The sequence below is a fragment of the Dinoponera quadriceps genome, unplaced genomic scaffold, assembly GCF_001313825.1.
Source record: "Dinoponera quadriceps isolate SergipeBrazil2010 unplaced genomic scaffold, ASM131382v1 scaffold2094, whole genome shotgun sequence".
NCBI lineage: Eukaryota > Metazoa > Arthropoda > Insecta > Hymenoptera > Formicidae > Dinoponera > Dinoponera quadriceps.
In genome coordinates, this window is record NW_014557105.1 from 498397 (window position 1) to 520132 (window position 21736).

Below are 21736 nucleotides of genomic sequence, written 5' to 3' on the forward strand. Positions count from 1 at the left end.
GCCCCTTGGAACCCCCGTCACCCTTCCGTCCCCCCCTCCTCTTCGCCTACCTCCCGCCCTCCCTCCCGCCGCTCTAAGGTCCTCCATTTTGTCGTGATTCCTCTAGCTCTAAACATATATCGGACATTTCCCTTGCACGCCGTCGCCGCCACTTGCGGAAGGACCGTGCGCGAAATTCCGGCCTGCGGTTGACACACCGCCGATCGGCCCCGAACGGCGACTACTATGGGTCTCCACCATAGGTCGTCCTGGAAGGTGTCAATCTCTCTCTGTCGTTCTCTCGCTCGCTCGCTCGCCCCGTCTCCGTCTCGCTCACTCTCCACGCGTGGCCGTAGCACGCCGTCCTCCTCTTGCTCTCTGCCGTCGTGCGCGCGCGTGCATCCTTCTCCCTTACACTTTGGCGTTTCTCCTTCCTGGCCCTCCCCTCTCCCCTACCTAGCTGTGATCCCGCCTCCCCTGCCCCTCCTCTTTTCTCTCTCTCTCTCTCTCTCTCTCTTTCTCCTTGGTCCCTCTTTTCTCCGCTCCATAAGTCTTTCTCTATCCTTCCAGGTTTGTTCCCCCCGGGAGTGTAAATCGTGTGTTTTAACAACATCTCGACTCTCCGTGCGGTGTGCTCCTCGCAGCGTCGTAGCGTTTCGCCGGTTTCCGCCGTTCTCGCGTAGCCTCCGTAACCTCTCTCGTTCTGCCGCCTTGCGCCGAGGCATCGGCCCGTCGTCGCTCGGTTTCTCGCGCCTTCGCCTCTCTCTCTCTCTCCCGCATTCGTCGTTCCTCATACGTTCTTCGTGCCGTCCGTCGTGTCTTCACCCAGCCATCGTTCGTGATCGCGCGCGCTCTCTCGCCGCCGCCACCGTCGTCGTCGCCGCCTGCCTTCTGCCGTGCACGGCCGCCTCGTCGTCATCATCGTCGTCGTTCGATTCGGCTTTACTATGTGGCGGCGAGCCTTACCCTCGATAACGGTCGAATCGCACAGGCGCCTCTCGTGACTGTAGTCTGTCACCATGTCTCCTTCCGTCACCATTTGGTTCGTTGCATTGTTTTTCCCCCCCGTCGTTTCCACGCTTGTTTTTCTCGCTGAGACTCGTCGTGACTCTCGTACACGTCGGTGTACTTTAACGTGCTCTTCGTCCTCTGCTTTTCAGATGTCTGCTGGGTCACAAATTCAGATGGCACCCCAATCAACTGTAAACTCTGGTCAGTCGGTTCATAGTCAAGATTCGAACATGAGCACTGGTGAGTGAAAGAAAAAAAAATACATTCCGTCGTGGAAACGTGCGACTCGTGTGCACGTGAGTGATGCACAGGCTCTTGCCGGTTATACGTGTCTCAATTCCCTGCGTCTCTCCTGCTTCTTGAGGCAGCTGCCTTGCCTCGAGGAGGATAGTGTCTCACGCTTCTGGATAATCAGCTAGCCTGGCTGTTGCCCAGTGCTCTTTGATGGACAAGCTGTCACTTTGCATTGAGAATTGCGGCTTGACAATGTCGTTGGCGACACTTCTAATAGGACTTGTGACTTCGCAGGCTCATCGCACAGTGATAAGGAGGTGGATGCAAACACTCCAGAAAAAGTACCACGGACTGCTACTGAAAGGAAGAGAAAACGCAAGGCAGACGATGGAGGTGGGGGTGTTTCAGGTGGCCCTATAGGGAGTAAAGGCGCTAGATCAATCGCTGCCCTTGATAATAAGAAAATCAATGAGTATTTCCCAAAGCATCATCTGGGTAATAGTCCTATCCGGCACGGTGGAGCCAAGAGCCCTTCTCCTCAGCAGGGTTATTCTATGGTAAGTGTGCGAGAATGTGCGCAAGTGTCATGCATGCGGACTATTTTGATGGGTATATCAGCTCTGTGTTGTCCTGTACACGTTGTGTCAACTGTACGTGTGTATATACATCTCTCTCTCTCTCTTTCTCGCCAACAGTATCCACCATCGCCTCAACAGTTACTTTCACCCCAAGTAACAACACCCAATTCTTCGGTGGCGGAATTCTCTTCACTGATGCAGCCGCCAAGACCTCACCCACAACCTCCACCTCCTCCTCCACCAGCTTCGACACAACCTGCAGGCTCCATGGTCAGCAAGCAGGTGCAGGTAAGGCCTACCAACCTCAATAGGACAAGCCAGGTCAGGCAAGCGAAGACTAACACCCCAAATGTAAGCAAAATTCGGTAATATCTGCAAGCATTTTATAAGAAACGACCCACTGGGCAGTTTGTGGTAGAAATATACGTAAGACAGTCTCAAAAGCCCTGCTCTTTCGTTAGTTTCTGACAAGTATTTTTATCATTTGTACGGTACGGTAGGTAGGACAACTAAAAAAGCTGCGTCTCGGTGACATTTCTCAGCGATTAAAGCGATAAGCGACGATAAGGATAGAATAGCTGGCCGATTAAGCATTTTTATACCGGGGTCGTTCTTACATAGGCCTTGTCTTTTCTGTCGGTTGTTCGCGTGGTATAACAATGTCAGAGCATCGTAACGACAACAGGGGGGTGAGGGGGGGAGGGTTATCGTCGCGAGAAGAGAGATCGATTATCTTCTCTTTCATAATTTCGTCTGTGTACTCGTGCGAGATTCCGTTCGTGTTCCGTGAAAACACCACATGTAGATAGACCTAAACGTCCTTCGGTACGCCCTGCACTTTTATGATCTTGCGGATGGGCATTTCTTGTCAAATGTTTGCAGTGAAATCAGCTAATTCTTGGCCAGAACGTAGCACTGTATACATTTGTCGTTGTACAAATGCAGGCTACCTTGTAATACCACTCTCTGCCGCGGGGCTGCTTGTCGTTTCACGGGTCCGGCGAAGTGCCTTCTGAGAGTGTCCCGAGACTGCTAATTGCTCGAGCGATGAAACGAGCGTCAAAAGGCTCGATATTTTGTTGCTTTCGTCATACACGCACGTTGTCGACCACCAGGATTCATTGAACGCTGCATTCGAAGAGGTGTCCCAATGAGTCCCGGCATCGTTTGACTATACCACTAAGAACTTTTTTTTAGGACTTCCATTGGCGTTCACACGAGCGACCTTTTACACATGCATACATTTTTGGTGTTTCCCTTGCTGCCTGTATGATCTTTCAGTTCCGTCAGCGTTTGTTCATGCTTGAATTCCGCGCTCTCTTTCTCTCCTCTCTCTCTCTCTCTTTCTCTCTCTTGCTCTTTCTCTCTATTTATTTCAAATAATAAAAAAGAAAAGCAAAACGGTACGTCGTAGTGGGATAGTTAAAAAGCTCAATGAATAATCCGCATTACGTAATCGAGCGTAATAGATCGTTGACAATTTGTTGGATCGATTCGTGTGTATCACGCTCTTTCTGGGTGCGGCAAGGTATCCGGTGTTTATGAGCGATGATGACAAATGTATCAGATGTTACGGTAACATAATTGCGCTTCATCGTTGAATTATACAAATTGCATTCCAGACGGAACTTACTTGCCAGAGGATACAGGAATTCGAAACTCAAGCTTCCTCGGACTTAGAACTACGTAACAGCAAAATTGAAGAATTAAATAGGGTAAGTGTGTTGTGCATTTTGCTGTCCTCACTTTCATCAAATTGATGCAAGACCGAGATCTATCTCTGTGCGTCACACAAGCGGGATGCGACGATTGTCAATTTGTATCGCTAACGGGGGATTCCCCTTGGCGTTCTTGTGTTACAGACAACGGACGAACTTAAGCTTCAAGTGGCTAATCAAGTGAAAATGATTGAGCAGCACAAATCACATATAAATAAGTGTATAGACGTTGTAAAGAAGTTATTAAAAGAAAAATCAAACATAGAAAAAAAGGAGGCTAGGCAGAAGTGTATGCAAAATAGACTGAGGCTCGGCCAGTTCGTAACGCAGAGGGTGGGCGCCACCTTTCAGGAGAACTGGACCGACGGCTACGCGTTTCAGGAGCTCGCGCGACGGCAGGAGGAGATAGCGACCGAGCGGGAGGAGATCGATAAACAGAAGAAGTTGCTGCTGAAGAAGAGGCCGTCGAACAGCGAGACCGGCAGGAAACGTAGCCAACCGCAATCCTCCCTGCATAATGGCACCGAGGCGACGTTCTTGAAGCCAGATGCAGTACCTGGGTATACATGGCAGGAGTATTATGAAGCTGACGAAATACTCAAGGTACCGAGGGCTAGTTTCGCGAGAAGGTGGAACATCTCCTTCTCCTCCTCCCCGCATATCCCAGTGTATCCCCGTATGTCCCAGCGCTGCCATCCAGTCGCTTAAGTCACCACCTTTTCTGACATTTTTTTCTTGACAAGTCACTAAAAAATTCACACTATCGTCCAAAATGAGTCGCTATTGTCACTTTTTTCCCCCCTGAGCTGATCTGGGAAGGTAAGAACAAGTGTTACTTTTTTGCTTTAAATGGCCTTAGTTGCTCTGAGAATTTCACAGAGTAAAAAAAGTCACTTCAGCTCACTATTTTGATGTCTGAGAGGTCATTTTTTGGTCACTTTTTCTGCCAGGAAACAGTCGGTTGTATCACTTTTCTTTTTTTTTTTTTCGTTCCGGTGACTGGATGGCAGCGCTGATATATCCGGACTTCTCCGGTATTCTCGAACGTCGTCAAACGGGACGGTGTTTTCTCGTTTCAGTTAAGGCAAAGCGCGTTGAAGAAAGAGGACGCGGATCTGCAGTTAGAAATGGAGAAGCTCGAGAGGGAGCGGAACCTACACATCAGGGAGCTGAAGCGTATTCACAATGAGGACCAATCGAGATTCAACTCCCATCCTGTTTTGAACGAACGTTACCTTCTACTAATGTTACTAGGCAAAGGCGGTTTCAGCGAAGTGCACAAGGTAACGAGTGAGTGAATGAGTGAGTGAGTGAGTGAGTGAGCGAGTGATAGAGAGAGGGAGAGAGAGAGAACGTTTCATTGCGTTGTTTTCATCCACGTTAATTCATATTAGAACGTAGAAGAAAATTAATTGTCCTCCCACATATACTTGTGCAAGCTGACTGTCTTATTTTCTCACGCAGGCATTTGACTTAAAAGAGCAGCGGTATGTGGCTTGCAAAGTGCATCAATTAAATAAAGACTGGAAAGAAGACAAGAAGGCTAATTATATAAAGTAAGTTTTTTTTCAATCTCCTTGTTGATTTATTGCAGAGTAATTAGCAAAGATCATAAAGACACGGTTAACGGCACGCTTCTATCACGTATTTCTACTTATCCTTCTCTTCGACAGGCATGCGTTACGAGAATATAATATACACAAAGCGCTGGATCACCCGCGAGTCGTAAAATTGTACGATGTATTTGAAATTGATGCCAATTCCTTTTGTACCGTTCTGGAGTATTGTGATGGCCATGATTTAGATTTTTACCTCAAGCAGGTACGTCCAATCGTCATTTCACGCGAGCTCCCACCCGCTCTGGCGGTTGTGTGTGAGACTGGTTTTTTTTTTTTTTTTTTTTTTTCATCAATCTTACGTGTGTCTTGAATTCTCTTTTCCAGCATAAGACTATACCCGAGAGAGAAGCGAGATCTATTGTTATGCAAGTCGTATCGGCATTAAAATACCTCAATGAAATAAAACCCCCAGTCATACACTACGATCTAAAACCAGGTAATAAGACTGCCTGCTAAGTGAGTACGATCCTTCGTCGGTTATCTCCGAAAAAAAGAAAAAAAAGAAAAAAGAAAAGATTCTATAAGAACAGTCTTCGGATCGAGGGAGAGTGAAGCCGCTCATTCTGTTCTCATTCACACAGGTAATATCCTATTAACCGAGGGCAACGTGTGCGGCGAAATAAAAATCACGGACTTCGGTTTAAGTAAAGTCATGGACGAGGAGAATTACAATCCGGATCACGGGATGGACCTAACGTCCCAAGGAGCGGGTACTTATTGGTATGCGTGCTTTCGCCATTTTCTGAGATTATATACTGTCGCGTTGCTTTTCATTGGAATCTTCTCAAACGAATTGTCAAAACAGGTATCTGCCCCCGGAGTGTTTCGTCATCGGTAAAAATCCTCCCAAAATATCGTCCAAGGTCGACGTTTGGAGCGTAGGAGTTATATTTTACCAATGCCTATACGGTAAAAAGGTATTGTCGCAATTGTGCATTGTCGTGGCGCACGAACCACGATTTACAATATGATCGTACTCGTTTACACGGTAACAAACACGTAGCATTGTACTTTTGCAGCCTTTCGGCCACAACCAGTCGCAGGCTACCATTTTAGAGGAAAACACGATATTAAAGGCCACGGAGGTCCAGTTCGCGAATAAGCCGACCGTCAGCAACGAAGCAAAGGTAAAACGCGCCCTTCCCCCCCCCCCCCCCCCNCCGGGTAACAGACTTTCGTTTTAATTCTGCTCCGAGATGAGCGACGACGAGCATCGGGAGATGCATATCTCACATCGTGTGCGATCTGTTGCAGAGTTTCATAAGAAGTTGCCTAGCGTATAGAAAGGAGGAGCGCATAGACGTACTGACTTTAGCTAGACATGAATACCTGCAACCCCCAGTGCCAAAACATGGCCGACAAGCGAACAGCCAGCAGCAGCAGCAACAGCAGCAGATACAGCAGCAGCAGCAGCAGAGCTCGTTCACTATTGGCATGTTTAGCGGTATGAACGCGTCGAGCAGTTCGTAGTGGAGAGGAAGGACTAAGGACGAGATCCTCGATATACCAATACATGCCAAATCTTGAACGCTCGGACTGCACACCATCTCATCTTTAGGGAAATAACGATTGCTATAACCAATTGTAAATACTAAACCGGATACTATCACCATCACCACCACCCACCACCACCACCCACCACCACCACCATCACCACCACTATTACCACAACCACCACCGCCACACACCGTCACAACTATACTTACAGGTCGACGACTACATAGGACATTGCAAGAGAGATGCGAGACTGGTCACCGCAAGTCCAGGAGCTTGCGTCTTTCTACAAGCCACGCCACATTATTCAGCATGACAAAAAATGTTGTGTTCGTAAATATTCAATTGTATTATCGTTCCTTGTATCAAACAGTGCGCTGACTTGATAATAGTGTTTAAAAGAGATGAGAGAGTGAGAGCGAAAGAGAGAGAGAGAGAGAGAGAGAGAGAGAGAGAAAAAGAGAGCGAAAGAAAGAGAGAATGCGAACGAACGAGCGAGCGAGCGAGCGAACGAAAAGTTAAACATGTGATAAGTCATTGTGAACTAAAAGTGACGTTTAGATTAAGGGGGAGGGGGGCGAGTGGGGAAACAAAGCACGTGTGGAAAAACGAGAAAGAGAGAAAGTGAAAAAGAAAGGAAGAAAGGAAGAAAATGGGGGGAAGGGGAGAGCGATGAAAACAAAAATGAAACGACGGGAATACCTGGCATAGAAGTATATAACTTATTTGCAGATAATACGATAATACAAGGCAGAAACGAAGGATGGACAAGGGGGGAGGGGGTAGGGGGTGGAACAAAAATAGGAGCGAAAAAAAGAAACTCGAGGAAAAGCTATTGGAGCAATCGCTTTCACAGAGACGTTCCTCTCTCCTGGCGTTTAGTGTGCGTGAGGGAGCGATAGAGGATTGTTAAAATTAGCGTGAGTGTATATATTTATACTATATATATATAAATATATATATATATATATATAAACTAATAAATCCGACATAATATATATATATGGTGTAAAAAGGACAAGCATTGACAGTGGGAAGACAACTGTGGTGGCTCTATCCTCGCATGACTTTCGGCGCCGGTCCGGCATTCCATGAATGCTTGGCCCGCGCATCATGTTACTTTATTCGAATATTAACATTATTACTTGTATCATGACTAATAACGATTAACATACACGCGCATCCATGCCTACACACGAAACACACACACGACATGATACACGGAGGAGAGATTTGGTTGGTTGTTCCTATTCTGAGACGAGAGTGGGCTTTTATCTGTGTCGGAACGATAGACCGATACAAATGAAGAGAGAGAGAGAGAGAAGTGAGAGAATTACGTAGAGAAAGAGGGTGAGAGGATGCGAGCGAGCGAACGAACGAGAGAGAGAGAGAGAGAAGGTCGCGATATGCTCCCAAAGTGAAAACTGAAAAAAAGAAAAGAAGAACACTAGAGTCGTAGTCCACCACTGCTATCACCACCACCACCATCACCACTTGTAAAATCCGTTCTTATGCGTACATAGTTTAAAACCCCGTGGCGGTCCGTCGTGACGAGTGCGTTGGGCGTTTACGTTTTCCTCCTTCACTCTTCCTCCTCATTTCTTCTTTCTCCCTCCCCTTTCTCTTTCTCTTTTTCTCTCTCTCTCTCTCTCTTCCTTCCTTCCTTCCTTCCTTCCTTCCTTCCTTCTTCTTTCCCCTTTTCTCGCGAGAACGAAAGAAAGAGAGAGAGAGAGAGAGAAAGAGAGCGGATCTACATATAAAAGATCGAGTTTCACGTGAACAACTGAACCGCTTCTAATCAGGCGACAGTGGAGAGAGAGAGAAAGAGGGAGAGAGAGAGAGAGAAACAAGAAATTTAAAGCAGGCAGACAGACGGACAGAAAGAGAGAGAATGAGAGCAAAGTTTTAAGGTAAAAGCGTCGTGAAATGCTGTACCGAATCGATCATTATTTCTTTACTCGTAATTTGTTTTATATATGTATGTTATATATAGATAATTATGAAATAGAAGACTAAGTTATTTTATCAAGTGCCCTTGCTTTGTATTATAGTCGCGTCCGTCGACAAGCCGCAGCTTCTGGGAGTAAAAGAGAGAGAAAGAAAGAGCGAGAACGCGTGAAGAGAAAAATAGCGTGTTAGAGTAAACGTGAGAAAGGAAGAATGATTGAGCGTGCGAACGTGTGCGTGTGTTGTTAAAAAGTGTTGCGTCAGTTGTTGGTACAACGTGGGCACCGGGTATTGACGACTCAATACCATTAATGTGATTGGCAAAAGTGTGGTGAGAGAGGAGAATACATTACAAGTCTGAAGAGTCTACTACTAGATCCGTCGCTTCAATTCTGAACAAAACAAAAAAACAACAACAAAAGAAAATGCCAACCGTTCCCGAAATCCCGCATCCCACTTCTCGTTAAGACGAAAGAAAAAAACACGCAGTCGAAGGTGTGTTTTCTTTTAGCCAGATTTACATACTTTCTTTTTTTAATCAATGGTGCACGATGTAATTAACCCTTATCGGTCGTAAGTCACCTCTCACGTGACAACAATACTTCGTCGCTGCGGTCGTACGTCACGTAGGAGGTGACAAGTTCGCATATTTACCGAAACCAGCTACAACCTAGTGAGAACCACGCAATAAAAAGCTAGCGTCCGATAAGGGTTAATATGTGACTCGAGTCTGCTAAACTGGACTCTCTTTAATGGGGCTCTAAATAATAATTCCGGAATGGCATAAGTTTTAAGGATCGTGGCCGGAAACATAACTGCCGAGAGTGTGTGATTGTCGATTTTTCTAAGATCCATTTCTTCGTTTGATTTATTCATGAACTCGCGACGAGAGAAAGGGGGGGGGGGGGGAAAGAGAAAGGGAGAGAGAGAGAGAGAGAGCGCGCGTATACATTTGTTATAACGTGCGTGTTAAACGTGAGAGAATCCGTCATATTCGCACATTTTACCGTTGATGTATATTGTTTTCATATCGAGAATACGTAAAGAGAAATAAGCAAAAAGAAAGAAAGAAAATATCGCTGAGTGAAGCTTATCAAAATTACTTCAACAGGCCTTAAAAAAAATTAATCGTCGAGTCTCGTTCAACGAACATTTATGCCATCGAAGCTTGCGTCGTAGTGAGACGAGAGAAATAAATAAGAGAACTTGATATGTAACTACGAGAACACACGTTGGACGATGTTCGTATACTTTGCGCGACAGGAAGGATTTTTGCATTTATACACACATATCTAAAGAATCCCTTGGGAACACGATCGACGAACCTATCATTACGCGCGTGCATGAGAGAGAGAGAGAGAGAGAGAGATAAACCGAAAAAAAACGGGGAACGAGATAAAAACGAAAAAAAAAGCTTTTTATCTAGAGACGGAGCTTTTTCCACTGAGCGCAATATATATATATATATAGAGAGAAAGAGAGAGACAAGTACCTTCCTATCTGTCAAAGTGTTAATGCGATCCGTACACTGTCAACTGTCACAATAAGATCAAACACTGTTCTCTTTTTCGATCGCCCCTGCGTGTCGGCATAGTCACGATCTTCCTCATGATAAATGAAAAAGAGAGAAAAAGAAGAAGAAAGAGAAACAGGAATTGCGTCGAGGATGGTGTATGAAACGTTATAGCAATAAATTTACGTATTTGTGTATAAAAAAAAAACTTTAAAGTTAGTAAACTTATTAATTAAATATGAACCACGCGTCACGATGTTGTGTGTGTATATATATATATACACACACGTGTGTATATATATATATATATATCTGCCCCTGCTGCGTACTTCTCTTTAGTTTCGATTCTCACATTCTCTCTTTCTTTCCTCCCTTTTCTTTCTTTTTTTTCTTTCGCCAAGCGGTGTGAATATCGCAATGAATCGCCGGTTGTCTAAAAAGATAGAACATTTTATTACGTATTTATGTATGTGTGAGTTATATAAAAATGAAAATCGCCGAAGAGATATACGTGGTGCGGAGAACTGTTAGGCTGAAAACGCGTGGCCGACGAGCGTTTTTAGCCGGTCGGGGGAGAGGGGGGATGTCTCTCACGGAAATTCATGTATTCGGGCTCCGTATTATATTGGGATATTCACCGTTTTTCTGTTTCTCAGTGGGTAGCAAAGTCGCTGTTAAGAAACGTCATAAACTGCAATCACAATATGAACCTTTTTCGTTCTTATCCTACGAAACGGACAAACTACTCGCGTACATAGAACTAACGCTAGTTACAATACAGTCGGAGTTGTCAATCCTCGAAATGAGCACAGCGGTGAATACACGCCGGAGGACTAATCCGGCCTCCTCGGATTTCGCGTTTCCTTCCGTCCTCTTCTCTTTCCTTCTTCGTATTCTTTCTGTCTCGGAAGCGAATAGAGGCGTGAAAGAAAAAGAAAAGCGTGCGACACATCACACCGAGGAAGCCGATTAGCTCTCGAATTCTCTCGTGTCTCAATCCGCTCGATCCGAAATTCTCCCGACCGTAGGCTTCTTAAACCTTCGAGACCCCCTCAGTGCTCTTCGCATCAAGAATCGTATACACACGGCTCCTCTTACCCCAGTGTCTGACGGTCTACGATCGAAAAACACGGTTTCTCTTCCTTTGTTTTTCTTCTCTTCTTTCATCCAGCTACAATGAAACACGAGCACGAAGTGAACCGATTATTTTATTCCACGTGTGTGTGGTCAAGTATTGTATAAAGCTTAAAAGTGAACGTCAGACTGTCTCGCTTAACTTAATTAATATTGAGCGCCGCATGTAGCCGTAAGATCCATCCTATGTGTGTGTATATATGTATAATAGACATTTACCGTTGTAATTTCTTTAGTTTATATTATAGACAACCTCAAAGAAAAATCCATATTTTGTGACGTATGTAAAAATATATTTAAAAATTGTGTATTTCATTTTGTTCGCATTTTTTTTTCTTTTCTTTTCTCTTATTTCTTCTTCTTTTTATATAAAACGTTTCTCTTCCCGGATTTGTCCGCGCGCGTCTTAATTTCCATTCTTTTCCCCGTTTATATATATATATCTCTCTTTCTCTCTGTTTCATCCGCTTCCTTCCGTCCCGGCCGCGAACGAGTCTTACGAACGAGAAAGAGAGAGAGAGAGATCCGGCGACGTGACTGTAATAACTACGAGAACGTACGGTACGAGCTTTTCCGAGCGTGTGTGCGGTGACAATGAGATCTGAGATCCGACGAATCAATTGTGTGTGTGTGTGTGTGTGTGTGCTTCCTTTGCATTGCGCTGTGCCATGTAATTAATCTAGCTAATGACGACGCTGGCGGCGCCATGGGTGATTCCCTTTCCGCGACGATGCGCGCGGCGCCGCGTGTGGCTCCTCGGAATTCGCGAGAGAAAGAAATCAAAAGCAAAAGACGAAAACCGTGAATATAAAAAACGTCTAATTAATAATACGGAAATAATAGGAAACGATATATCGATACGGCAATAATATAACATTTACAATCTCTTCGCGAAATTGGCGAGTTTTTCTCCCCTTTCTTGCGTTTTTCCGCAATACGAGAGAGAGAGAAAGAGAGAGGGAGGAAGAGAGGACACTTTCAACTACTCGCGCGCGACGATACTGTGTGGACTATTCTGAGTACACCGGGTACATCCAACAGCAGCACCGCCGTCCGCGGTATAAATTTTGTAATTCCACAACGCGCTAATACGCACACTCGAGCGATACACACTTATGTACAAGGAGTAGGGGATTTGGTGTATCGCAAGAATACACCGCGAGTTCGAGTGTCGCGTTCGCAAGATTCGAAATTTTAACAATCATCCCGTGGGAAAAGTAGCAACGTCGTGCGCGCCGTGCGCATTCACGTTTGTACTTCTCTGCTTGTGTTCCTTTCTCTTTCTCCTTTCCGCCCGAAATATACGGAGAGGACCTTCCACGAAGAAGCCATATGCTTTCGATTCGAAAGTACCAGGTAAGAATTCACGCGTTTCCTCGCTTGTTTCGTCGTCGGATCGAACAAGACGATCGTAGCGAGGGACTAAGAACCTTACGTTAATTGCACCGTCTCTGGCACTTTCACAGCACGAGATACAAGGGAAACAGTTCAATCGGAATCGGAGTCGTCCGACTTCACCGCGTAGGACACCGGCTTGCGTATCCGGCCGGCGGTTTTCCGGGGCGGCGGGATCGGCGAATCGTCGGTTGCAGCGTCGTCTTCGGAATCGGATTTCTTCTTCCTCTTCTTGGACTGCGGGAAAATCACGTGAGCGGATCACATCCTCACCGACAAGTTGGAAAGGATGGACATGCGTTGTCCCGAACGAAAGAAATGTACCGATGTTTAAACAGTAAGACAATTACACTTCTGTGTGTATTGTTTTCGGGATAATTACGTTTCGAGATTGTCTCGATATCGGAGAATCGCCCTGGTTGCCGAATTTTGAGAGAATGCATGTCCACCGGAGGAAACAGTAGGACGTCGTGAATTCGTCTTTTATTACTTACGGGAATCTGTTTATTGGAGAATAGGTCGTCCGTCTCGGAGTCCGACGATTTTGATTTCTTCTTCGTTTGCCTCTTGGTCGCTTTGCCACCGCCATTCTCAGTCTTCTTCTTCGCTGGCGCTGTGGAGTAACAGCGACAGGTGAGCGAGAAAGTTACGGAACAGTCTATTCGTTACACGACACGCGTTAAAAGAGACATTGAATTACCTTTCTTAGGCGGTGTGAACTTCGCCGGCGACTCTTCGCCGGATGAGGTTATTGTGGGCTTCGTTTGCTTCTCCGGGGAGGAATTGCCGACCAACGAGTCGAAAAGCTCCTCTGAACTCGCTGCGGACACAAATCAATGCTCAACACGTCGTGCGTCGTTTATTCTCTGCACAAGTGTGCACTAAGATTGCTTCCCAGCGAAAAACGCAAGTCGACGCACAAGTCTAATTATATCATCTGTTGTTCTTCTCTTTACCAAGTGCGAAACAAGGACAAATGACGACACAGATTTGTGTCGACTTGTCTCTCGCTGGAAAGTAACCTAAATATATATTATTCCGTGCACTTACGTGTCGGTTGGGGCGGTTTCTTGGCGGGTTTAAAATTGTCGTCCGAATCACTCAGTACTAAAACTTTTTGCTTGTTTCTACAAGGGAGGCATACACGATGAGAAGGTTACAAGATTTTAGTGCAGTTAATGGAAGACAGTTCATGACGACACTTTAATCCCCGTGAATTTCGGAACGCCGGATATCCAGTATCCGATGATATATCTTCTGAGAATTATTAAAAAATACACTGTCCCATTATTGGATACAGTTGCGTCGTAAAACTCTTCGGAAAAAATGTCGCAATTTTTCTTCCACTGTCTCTATGCACGCATATTATTTATATGACTGTACATGGCTGTATATACTATTCATCGTAATAGCGGTTTCATACGTACGTTTGCTCGGAATCGGAAAGACTGAACATCTCGCCACTGTCGCTTGATTCCTCACTGCTCATGGTGTAATTCTTCTTGACTGTGAGGACAGATCGAGCGATTAGCACGAGCAGAATTTTAAGAGAGTAATACGTACTGCGAAAAATCATCGATATACCTGTGACTCTGCGAGTCGTGCGTGTCGGAAGTGGCGTATCAGAGATGCTGTCGAAGTCAATGTTGTCGTCGCTGTCGTCCGAATGCTTATCTTTTTTCTTGCTCTCCTTCTTGATCGGCTTAAATGACAACGTCGTTTGCTTCATACCTGTCGCCGAAAATCCAAGAATGTACAGTTAGTAGTCTCGCGCTATTTCACGTGTCACTCGGCTATAAAGTTTGGCACTGACCTTTCTTCCCGGCCTTTTTCTCCATCTTTTCCGGAGAATTTCCAAGTCTGTCGTCGAGCGTCTTCGCATTATCGGCTAACGTGTCGAACTCGTCCTTCTCCTCCGGCGAAATCGGCTCTTTCTTCCCCTGGAACACAGGACGGATTTTACAAATGACGCAAACTTGCCGACGAAACGGACGGTCGAATGAATCGAATCAGATCCAAGTGGTGGGAGACTCACCCGCGGCTTCTTTATGCCTTCTTTCTTGTCCTTTGACACGATGTCGGCCTTTTCGATCTTCTTCTTCAGCTCAACATCGATGACGGGAATTATGCGACGGGTATCTTCCACTTTGTAGAACTTCTGGGGCGGCTTCTTGACGGCTTGCTTCGATTTATTCTCTTCCTTCCGTTCCTTCTCTTCCAGCTGCGAGCCAAAAAACGTCTTGTTATATTTTAAGTTCAAATTAAAGTTCTTTTTTTCAGAGTTGTAATTAGAGTATATGAAATTAATGGAAAGCGTACTGTTACGTCTTTTATCTGCAAATCTTACAGAATTCCTTTATATAACGGTAAATTTTTTCAAAATTATGACACAAAAAACATTAAATTATATTTCTGTGTATGTAACTGATTTTCTTTTTATATAAGAGCGTTTAATTAATTTAATTTTGATGTATAAAAGTGTTCAATTTCTTCAAAAATATATGTAAAAAATTTTAAGTTCTTTAAACTTCAACATTTCCTAAGTTCATAATTTCTTTTTATATTTGGATCTTGAAGAAATAAATTTTCTCCAATTTCAAATAACAAGTAACTAGAAACTACCTTAAAGTAAATTTTAGTTTTTTATTCTTATTTTTTTAACGACAGAACTTAGCAGCAACCAGTTATAGATTTAAATCGATTGTATTCGGCTTCCAGTTTTAGAAAGAAGGGAGATCACCGGCTGCGAGAGTGTGAAGGACGCAATTACTTCCCACTTCATGGAAGACTCGGATCTCTCCTCTCACCTTGTCCAACTCGTTCAGCAAATTGTCCAGATCCTCTTTCCACAAAGAGATCGGCGTACGAGCTTGTAGTCTCTTCAGCTCCGCCACCTTCTCGTCCCGTTGTCGCAGCAAATCGTCCTTCTTCTCCTTCGTCAGGGTCCACATCGTCATTCCGAGGAGGTAGTCGAAATTCTCCTTCTCCATCGCGCTCGCAGTCGCGGCGTTCTCGTTGTCGTTCTCGTTGTCGTTCTCCGCGACCTCCTCCTGTTATTCGTTCGCGATAATGCCGATTAGTGTCGTAAAATCGTGCGATCGCCGATGCGAAGGAGGCTTCGCGCGAAGACGACCACGGCCCGAAGCAGTGTTGTCTCATCGACCGAAGGTTCCCTGCTTATTTCCGTTCGACGACAGGGACACTCTCCTGCCGAAGGATTTCACCCTTTGGCCGACGGCCGTATTCGCGAGAAGAAGACCTTCTACGTTCACGCATTGGAAGTTTTACATACAATTTCCCCCTATAACAACTTACTTGATCCTCCTGGCGTAGCAGAATAAACGAAGTCTAATAAGTAACCTTGATTCTGCTTTGCACGGAGAGTCGTTGCGAAAGCAGGTGTGTCTCTCTGTACTCACCAGCACTTGCTCCCGGTTCTGCGACATCTTCCACGCCACCACCGGGTCCGACTCGTAATTGCGCCTGACCAATTCCGCGATCATGTCCTTCTTCTTCTTGTTCTCGATCACCAAGGTGCCGTCGCACTTCTCCAGGATGAAGCGCGCCTGATTCGACAGCTTCGCCGCCTCCGCTTGCAGAACCCCCTCCATGTAGTCTTTCCTCTTGTGATACGTGTCCATTCGTACTTTGAAGAAGACCTTCATTATCTGCATCACGCTGTCGTACTTGTTCAGGCATTGGTTCTCGTCGAATGCGCACTGCACAGAGAAGCAGATCGTTCGCTTTCGGTCTGCTCTTTACGGCTGCACTGCCGAATCGGTGCAACAAGTGAGAAAACACACACTTTGTCTCAATTCGACTTATCGCGAACTTAAGTTCAGCAGTGCAGAGCAATAAAGAACAGACGAATTGACTTCCGTCGTGTGGTATCCGCTCGACACAACGACCGGCGGTGTCGACCTTACCATGGACGTTATTGTCGTCGTCGTTTGGATCTTGAACGCCTTATGAAGACCGTCCTTCTCCAGCTCCAGCAATTTGTCGCGGTTCAGTATCACTATGAAGTGCACCGCTGTATCTGTGTTATATTCCTTGTAGTCTCTAAAGGTCAAATGTGCCGAGAGTATGAAAGGTAGGTCCCAATCAGGTAGCTTATGCTGAGCGATAATCGGTCTCAGGGACGACTTACGTGATAACGGCCGGCGTTTTGTCGGTTCCGTGCAACATAGGTTCCAGCACGGTCTCCTTGTAGGTCTGTGTCCACGTCCCGATGGGAAGCTCGGTGATCTCCACCTTGTCCGGCCCTATCACCGATATCTCCCCGCTGATGACGTAACGGTAGTCCCCGCAGCTCTCCACGACGCCTTTGAAGTTCTTGTAGTACGGACTCTGGAACATCAACGAGTATCTCGGCATTTTCTCTTTTCTACAGCCGCATCCTGCGTATCCATTGGACGGAGTAAAATTATACTTCTGACTGGATTTGGATAATCTAATGGTATCTCCAGCGTCGTTATCATTTACCATGGGCCTCGGATCGGCGCCGTCCATCATCCTCTGCAAGTTCTCGATGATCTCCCGCGGATTGTAATTCGGGATCTTCGTCATCCAGCCGGTGCCGATGCCGTCGGCTCCGTTCACCAACACCATTGGGATCACGGGTATGTAGAAGACCGGCTCGATCTTTTGATTGTCGTCGTACTCGTGTCTCAGCAGGGCGTCGTCGTGTTTGTGGAATATGTACCTCGCCAATGGACTACGCGAAAAAGGAAGACGTGTAGACAGAGGGCCGTGTGACGCAGAAATATCCACGTTAAGCAATCGGCATAAGGGGGAAAAAAAACTTTTCTTTCTTTTTTTTGTGTGCGATTCGTTCTACATTAGAAACTAAATTTGTACGCCAAAGGGACTCGTTCACGCGTTAACTGGACGGGTAAATAAGCGAATAATGTAAAACAGGAAGAGTCGAGGGGAAGAAAGTGGAAGTAATTCTTGAAAGACACCTCGAAAATGCGGATAAATGTCGAAAACTGACGCAGAACATACCTGAGCATGGTGAAGATGTATCTCGGACTGGCGGCGTCCTTTCCTCCGGTCAGTCTAGTGCCGAACTGACCGATCGGCTGCAGCAGATTGATGTTGTTGCTGCCGACGAAGTTCTGCGCGAGATTGATTATGGTCGCCATCAAGGACGTCTCGCCGTGATGGTACGCCGAATGTTCGGCGACCGAACCCGCCAATTGCGCCACTTTCACCTCGCGTTTGTCGTTGCGCTTCAGGCAGGTGAACATCACCTTCCTCTGGCCCGGTTTGAAGCCGTCTATCATGTTCGGGATGGACCTGACGTTGTCGTAATTGCTGTACAACACCAGCTCGACGTTGACGAAGTCTGAGAAGGAGACAGCACGCGTGTCCTTCTCGTAAAGGTAACGCTCGCCGAGGCCGATCTCCTTTCGTCTCTTCGTCTCGTTCATGTGGTTCATCAGCCAGTCCTTACGCTGGTCCACGCATTTCTTGCTGAATGCCATGATGATGTTCTGGTCGTCCTGTTCGCCGTCGTACCGGAAACGTATTCGATGCCTGGCCATGTTCTCGAAGTACTCCTTTGCCTCCTTGGCAGTGGAAGTACCCAAACCTATATGAGCGCAAATCAAGTTAGCAGATGGATAATGCAACGTACGTCGCAGCAGCTGACGGAGTTTCAAAACGACTTCAGCATTTTCCTACGCAATTTCGAACGCAACCGACGGTCCAACGAGGGGAAGCTCGTTTTTTTGAAAACGAGTTCTCTCATTGGACCACCGTTCTTAAACCGCATTAAAAAAAAAAAAAAAAAGCGTTCAACCGTTTTGAAACCCACGACATATATCTATATACATATTTTTATGTCGCAACTTTTACACTAATACTTTTGAAATAAACACCTTTGTAGTACTTGATTTTGTACGTGTGAAAATTTTCCGTCTCCTTCTTCCACATCTCGAATTCCGGCAGCGAGAAGAATGAGAGTTGCTGACTGCCCTTGGTGGCCTTGACGATAGGCGTGATGAACTCTTCGATGAAGTTTAGTTTCAGCAATGACGGCCAGTTGTGGTGGATGAAGTTAATTAGGAGACCTTTGATATGTGAACCGTCCTGTGAAACGCGGATTGTCGTTAGTGTGTAGACACGACGAATTTTACGCAGCGTATGTAAATTCATGCAGCGCGAAGATTCACACCTGATCCTGATCGGTCATGATCATCATTTTTCCGTAGCGCAATGTCTTCAGATCTTCCCGAGTCTCGTACTTCTTCTTGTACTGAAGACCGAGGATCTTGATCAGATTGTTGATCTCGGCGTTCTCCAGGATCTGCTTGTGCGTAGCTTCCCTCACGTTTAACATTTTACCTGCGGCAAAGAATTTTGTGTTATTACAACACCATGAAATTTTGTACACCTACATTTTTGTCTTGTTAATAAAACGAGAATTCACCTCTCAATGGAAATATGCCGTATTTGTCTCTGCCAATGGAAGCGATACCGGACACAGCCATCGTTTTGGCTGAGTCTCCCTCTGTTAATATGAGGGTGCATTCCAATGATTTGCCGGTGCCCGCATCGTTGGCGTCTTCCAACTTGGGGATACCTGCGGAGCGCGCATACTTGTGAAATTCTCCTCGATTAAACGCTCACGTGAACGCCCAAAGCGAAGGATTCAAGACGACCTCTTACCTTGAAGTTTCCTTTGCTTTGACTTGGGGCCTAACTTCTGAAGCTGGCTGTCGGCCTTGAACTTCGCCCAGGTCAACACCGCTTCCACGATACCGATTTTGCCGACCTACGGGAACGGCCGAACAAATAGAAAATGTGGGGAGAACCGAAAGGCTTGATGTTGGACGAATATTTATGGAGGCGGATAGACAATCGTACTTACAGAGGTGATGAACTTGTCGGTGAATGCGCACTTGGAGCCGAAGCTCTTCGCCTGCAGAGTCATGTTCTCTTTAGTCTGCGAGTCGAATGTGGGATTGTTTATGAGACAGTTAATGAAGACCCACAGGTGATTCTTGATTTGAAACGGCTTGATGGTCACGCCGGCCTTGTTCTTCTTCTTCAGCGTCTCGATCAGCTGCTTAACTATCAACTCCGTCACGTGATCGACGTGTCTACCGCCCTATAGGGATAGATCGAACGATTTTAAGCATTCGGGACGATCTCGCATGTAGCTGCACAGTAGTAGCACGACATACCTTCGTCGTGGCGATACTGTTCACGAACGACATTTGCTGGAACCCCTTGTCGGACAAGGTAATAGCCACCTCCCAACGTGGGTTGCAGTGCTCGTATATAATTTTCAGCGGATTACCAGCGTCATCCTCTTTACCCTTGATATAAAAGTCAACGTAATCCTTAAAGTTCTTCACCGGGACTCGTGTGCCGTTCAAGTAAACCTTGACGCCTTTCGAGGAGGCGGCCACATCGTACGCTCTCCGGGACATGAGAGCTACGATATCTTCGTCCAGTGATTGCATCTTGAACTTTGACAGATCGGGGGAAAACGTGACCTTAGTGAAATCCTCGCCGTGGTACTCCTTGATCCTGGGCTCGCTGGCTTTGCCCATATTATTACCCCACGTCTGTGGAAGAAATGGCGATATAAATATTGAGAGAAAGGAAAGGGTGGCAGGAGGGGAGATAAAGATATCAAAGGGCTACACGTACTTGCTTTAAGGATTTCTTATACTCCTTTGTCGCAGTTTCAACGGTAAAACGATGGCTAAAGATATTGCACAATTTGGCGCCGTAGCCATTTCGACCGCCAGTCACCTTCTCCTCCTCATCGTCGTAGTTTGACGATGTCAAGAGGTGGCCAAATATCATAGTAGGTACATACATGTTTTCTTCCTTATGTATCACCACAGGGATACCCTTCCCGTTGTTCCACACGGAAATAGTATTGTTCTCACTGCAACAGCGTCATAACGGCATTTGCTTAATGGCGCAGAATTGAAATCGACTTTCTCTTTGAGATTTGAGAATTAATTATTCATCGAGAGAACCAGCGGAAAAGACTTCAATATTACTCGAGAGGCACTTACGAATCGATGTCGATCTTGATCATATCCATCTTAGGATCGCGTTGCTTATTATCAGCGGCGTTCACCAGAATCTCGTCAAAGATTTTGTACAACCCGGGAACATACTTGATATCCTTCTGCACCATCATCTCTTTCTCCTTGTCGAATACCCACATCATCTCGGTTATCGGCTCCACGGAACCGATATAGGTGTCCGGACGCAGCAAGATATGTTCCAACTGGGACTTCTTCTGGTAGATGCCCTCGATGGTCTTCTGCTTCTGGCCGCGGTCGCCGGCCCCCCCGTTCTCCATCGCTGTGCTCATTCTGCTCTGTTGCGTTGCCCGATTTCTGGAAAATATCGACGGTTAACATCGCGCATTTCGGTGCCGCGGTCGGATCCTCGTCGGTCCGCGACTCGAATCTCGATCCCGGCTCGGGGAGCACTGATACGCGAGAACGAGCTATTACCGAAGGCCCAAGGCGAAGCTCGCGGTGTTTTGCCGAAAGCTTTGAAAAATATGGCGGGAAATGGCCCTCATCTAATTAGCGCGGTTTCGAGGGGAACGACGACGCCGTGGTATCTCTCGGCGACGCGAACACCTGTCCTCCCCCCGCCCGCAGAGGCCGAGGGAGCGAGAGTGCGCGAGATGCGGGGACACTACGTGATCGTGATGCCCGGGGCCGAGACGACGTGCCTACCTTCAGTGATCTCGAGATGAGAATGCGCTGATCGGCGTGGCGTCGGCGGCGACGGTTAGCTCTACGAGCGCGGGACGTCCATCGGGGCTGTGAACGCTAATTATTGGCATATCACTGACACCGTCGGTCCCCACACTCCGTCGCTCTCCGAAGACGATTCTCCGTGTCGGTCGCTCGCCTCCCCGAATCTTCGGATATCATTCATTCACGCGCAATGAAAGCCCTCGCGCGACGAACACTCTTTCGCCCGTACCTGAACACGTCTCGCTACTCGTTCGCGCTGCTTCGCTCGCTTCCGTTGCGACAGGCCCGCCAACTGTACGTGCGTGAGAAGGTCGACGGACGAATCCTGTGGCACTCACGGCTACCTCGTGCGCATGCGCCGCGTGTA

At 46.5% G+C, this 21736-nt stretch overlaps 2 protein-coding genes across 13 annotated transcripts in view; one reads left to right on the top strand and one right to left on the bottom strand.

Annotated features, from left to right (window-relative positions):
- Positions 1 to 7956, top strand: part of LOC106748678 (serine/threonine-protein kinase tousled-like 2) — a 48393-nt gene extending 40437 nt beyond the window's left edge. For 6 of the 10 annotated variants that reach the window (XM_014627448.1, XM_014627453.1, XM_014627450.1 and 3 more), the window contains 13 exons: positions 1140 to 1230; positions 1519 to 1781; positions 1920 to 2153; positions 3425 to 3517; positions 3665 to 4123; positions 4600 to 4803; positions 4985 to 5076; positions 5194 to 5341; positions 5464 to 5575; positions 5721 to 5859; positions 5945 to 6056; positions 6159 to 6266; positions 6394 to 7956. In XM_014627448.1, coding sequence (XP_014482934.1) covers positions 1140 to 1230; positions 1519 to 1781; positions 1920 to 2153; positions 3425 to 3517; positions 3665 to 4123; positions 4600 to 4803; positions 4985 to 5076; positions 5194 to 5341; positions 5464 to 5575; positions 5721 to 5859; positions 5945 to 6056; positions 6159 to 6266; positions 6394 to 6609 — 2271 coding nt within the window. In that variant the 3' untranslated portion in view covers positions 6610 to 7956. The other 4 variants (XR_001374779.1, XM_014627452.1, XM_014627455.1 and 1 more) reach the window with 4 other exon arrangements.
- A 1474-nt stretch (positions 7957 to 9430) lies between these two features.
- Positions 9431 to 21649, bottom strand: LOC106748701 (DNA topoisomerase 2). Of its 3 annotated transcripts, none has more exons than XM_014627513.1 (24): positions 21346 to 21649; positions 20665 to 20994; positions 20288 to 20531; positions 19816 to 20202; positions 19500 to 19739; positions 19298 to 19403; positions 19059 to 19211; positions 18804 to 18973; positions 18508 to 18718; positions 17630 to 18218; positions 17108 to 17339; positions 16773 to 16972; positions 16549 to 16684; positions 16042 to 16341; positions 15938 to 15946; positions 15430 to 15672; positions 14658 to 14843; positions 14436 to 14562; positions 14207 to 14353; positions 14050 to 14128; positions 13673 to 13749; positions 13323 to 13442; positions 13117 to 13235; positions 9431 to 12859 (listed from the first exon to the last, which is right to left on the bottom strand). In XM_014627513.1, exons 2-24 carry the CDS (start codon positions 20967 to 20969, stop codon positions 12716 to 12718), a joined length of 4524 nt encoding a protein of 1507 aa, XP_014482999.1. In that variant the 5' UTR covers positions 20970 to 20994; positions 21346 to 21649; the 3' UTR covers positions 9431 to 12715. The 3 variants fall into 3 exon arrangements, with proteins under 3 accessions (XP_014482999.1, XP_014482997.1, XP_014482998.1); XM_014627511.1 differs by lacking the exon at positions 21346 to 21649 and adding an exon at positions 21115 to 21200; XM_014627512.1 differs by lacking the exons at positions 15938 to 15946; positions 21346 to 21649 and adding an exon at positions 21115 to 21200.
- Positions 21650 to 21736: the final 87 nt, after the last annotated feature.

Excerpts from the sequence above, each read along its gene's own strand:
- LOC106748701 (XM_014627511.1), bottom strand. The coding sequence starts at position 21,185 with ATGAGGGCCATTTCCCGCCATATTTTTCAAAGCTTTCGGCAAAACACC. Across the intron at positions 17,340-17,629 it reads TACATCTTCACCATGCTCAG|TCCATTGGCGAGGTACATAT; the intron begins GTATGTTCTGCG and ends TTTTTCGCGTAG. Across the intron at positions 12,860-13,116 it reads TCTCCAATAAACAGATTCCC|TCCAAGAAGAGGAAGAAGAA; the intron begins GTAAGTAATAAA and ends ATTTTCCCGCAG.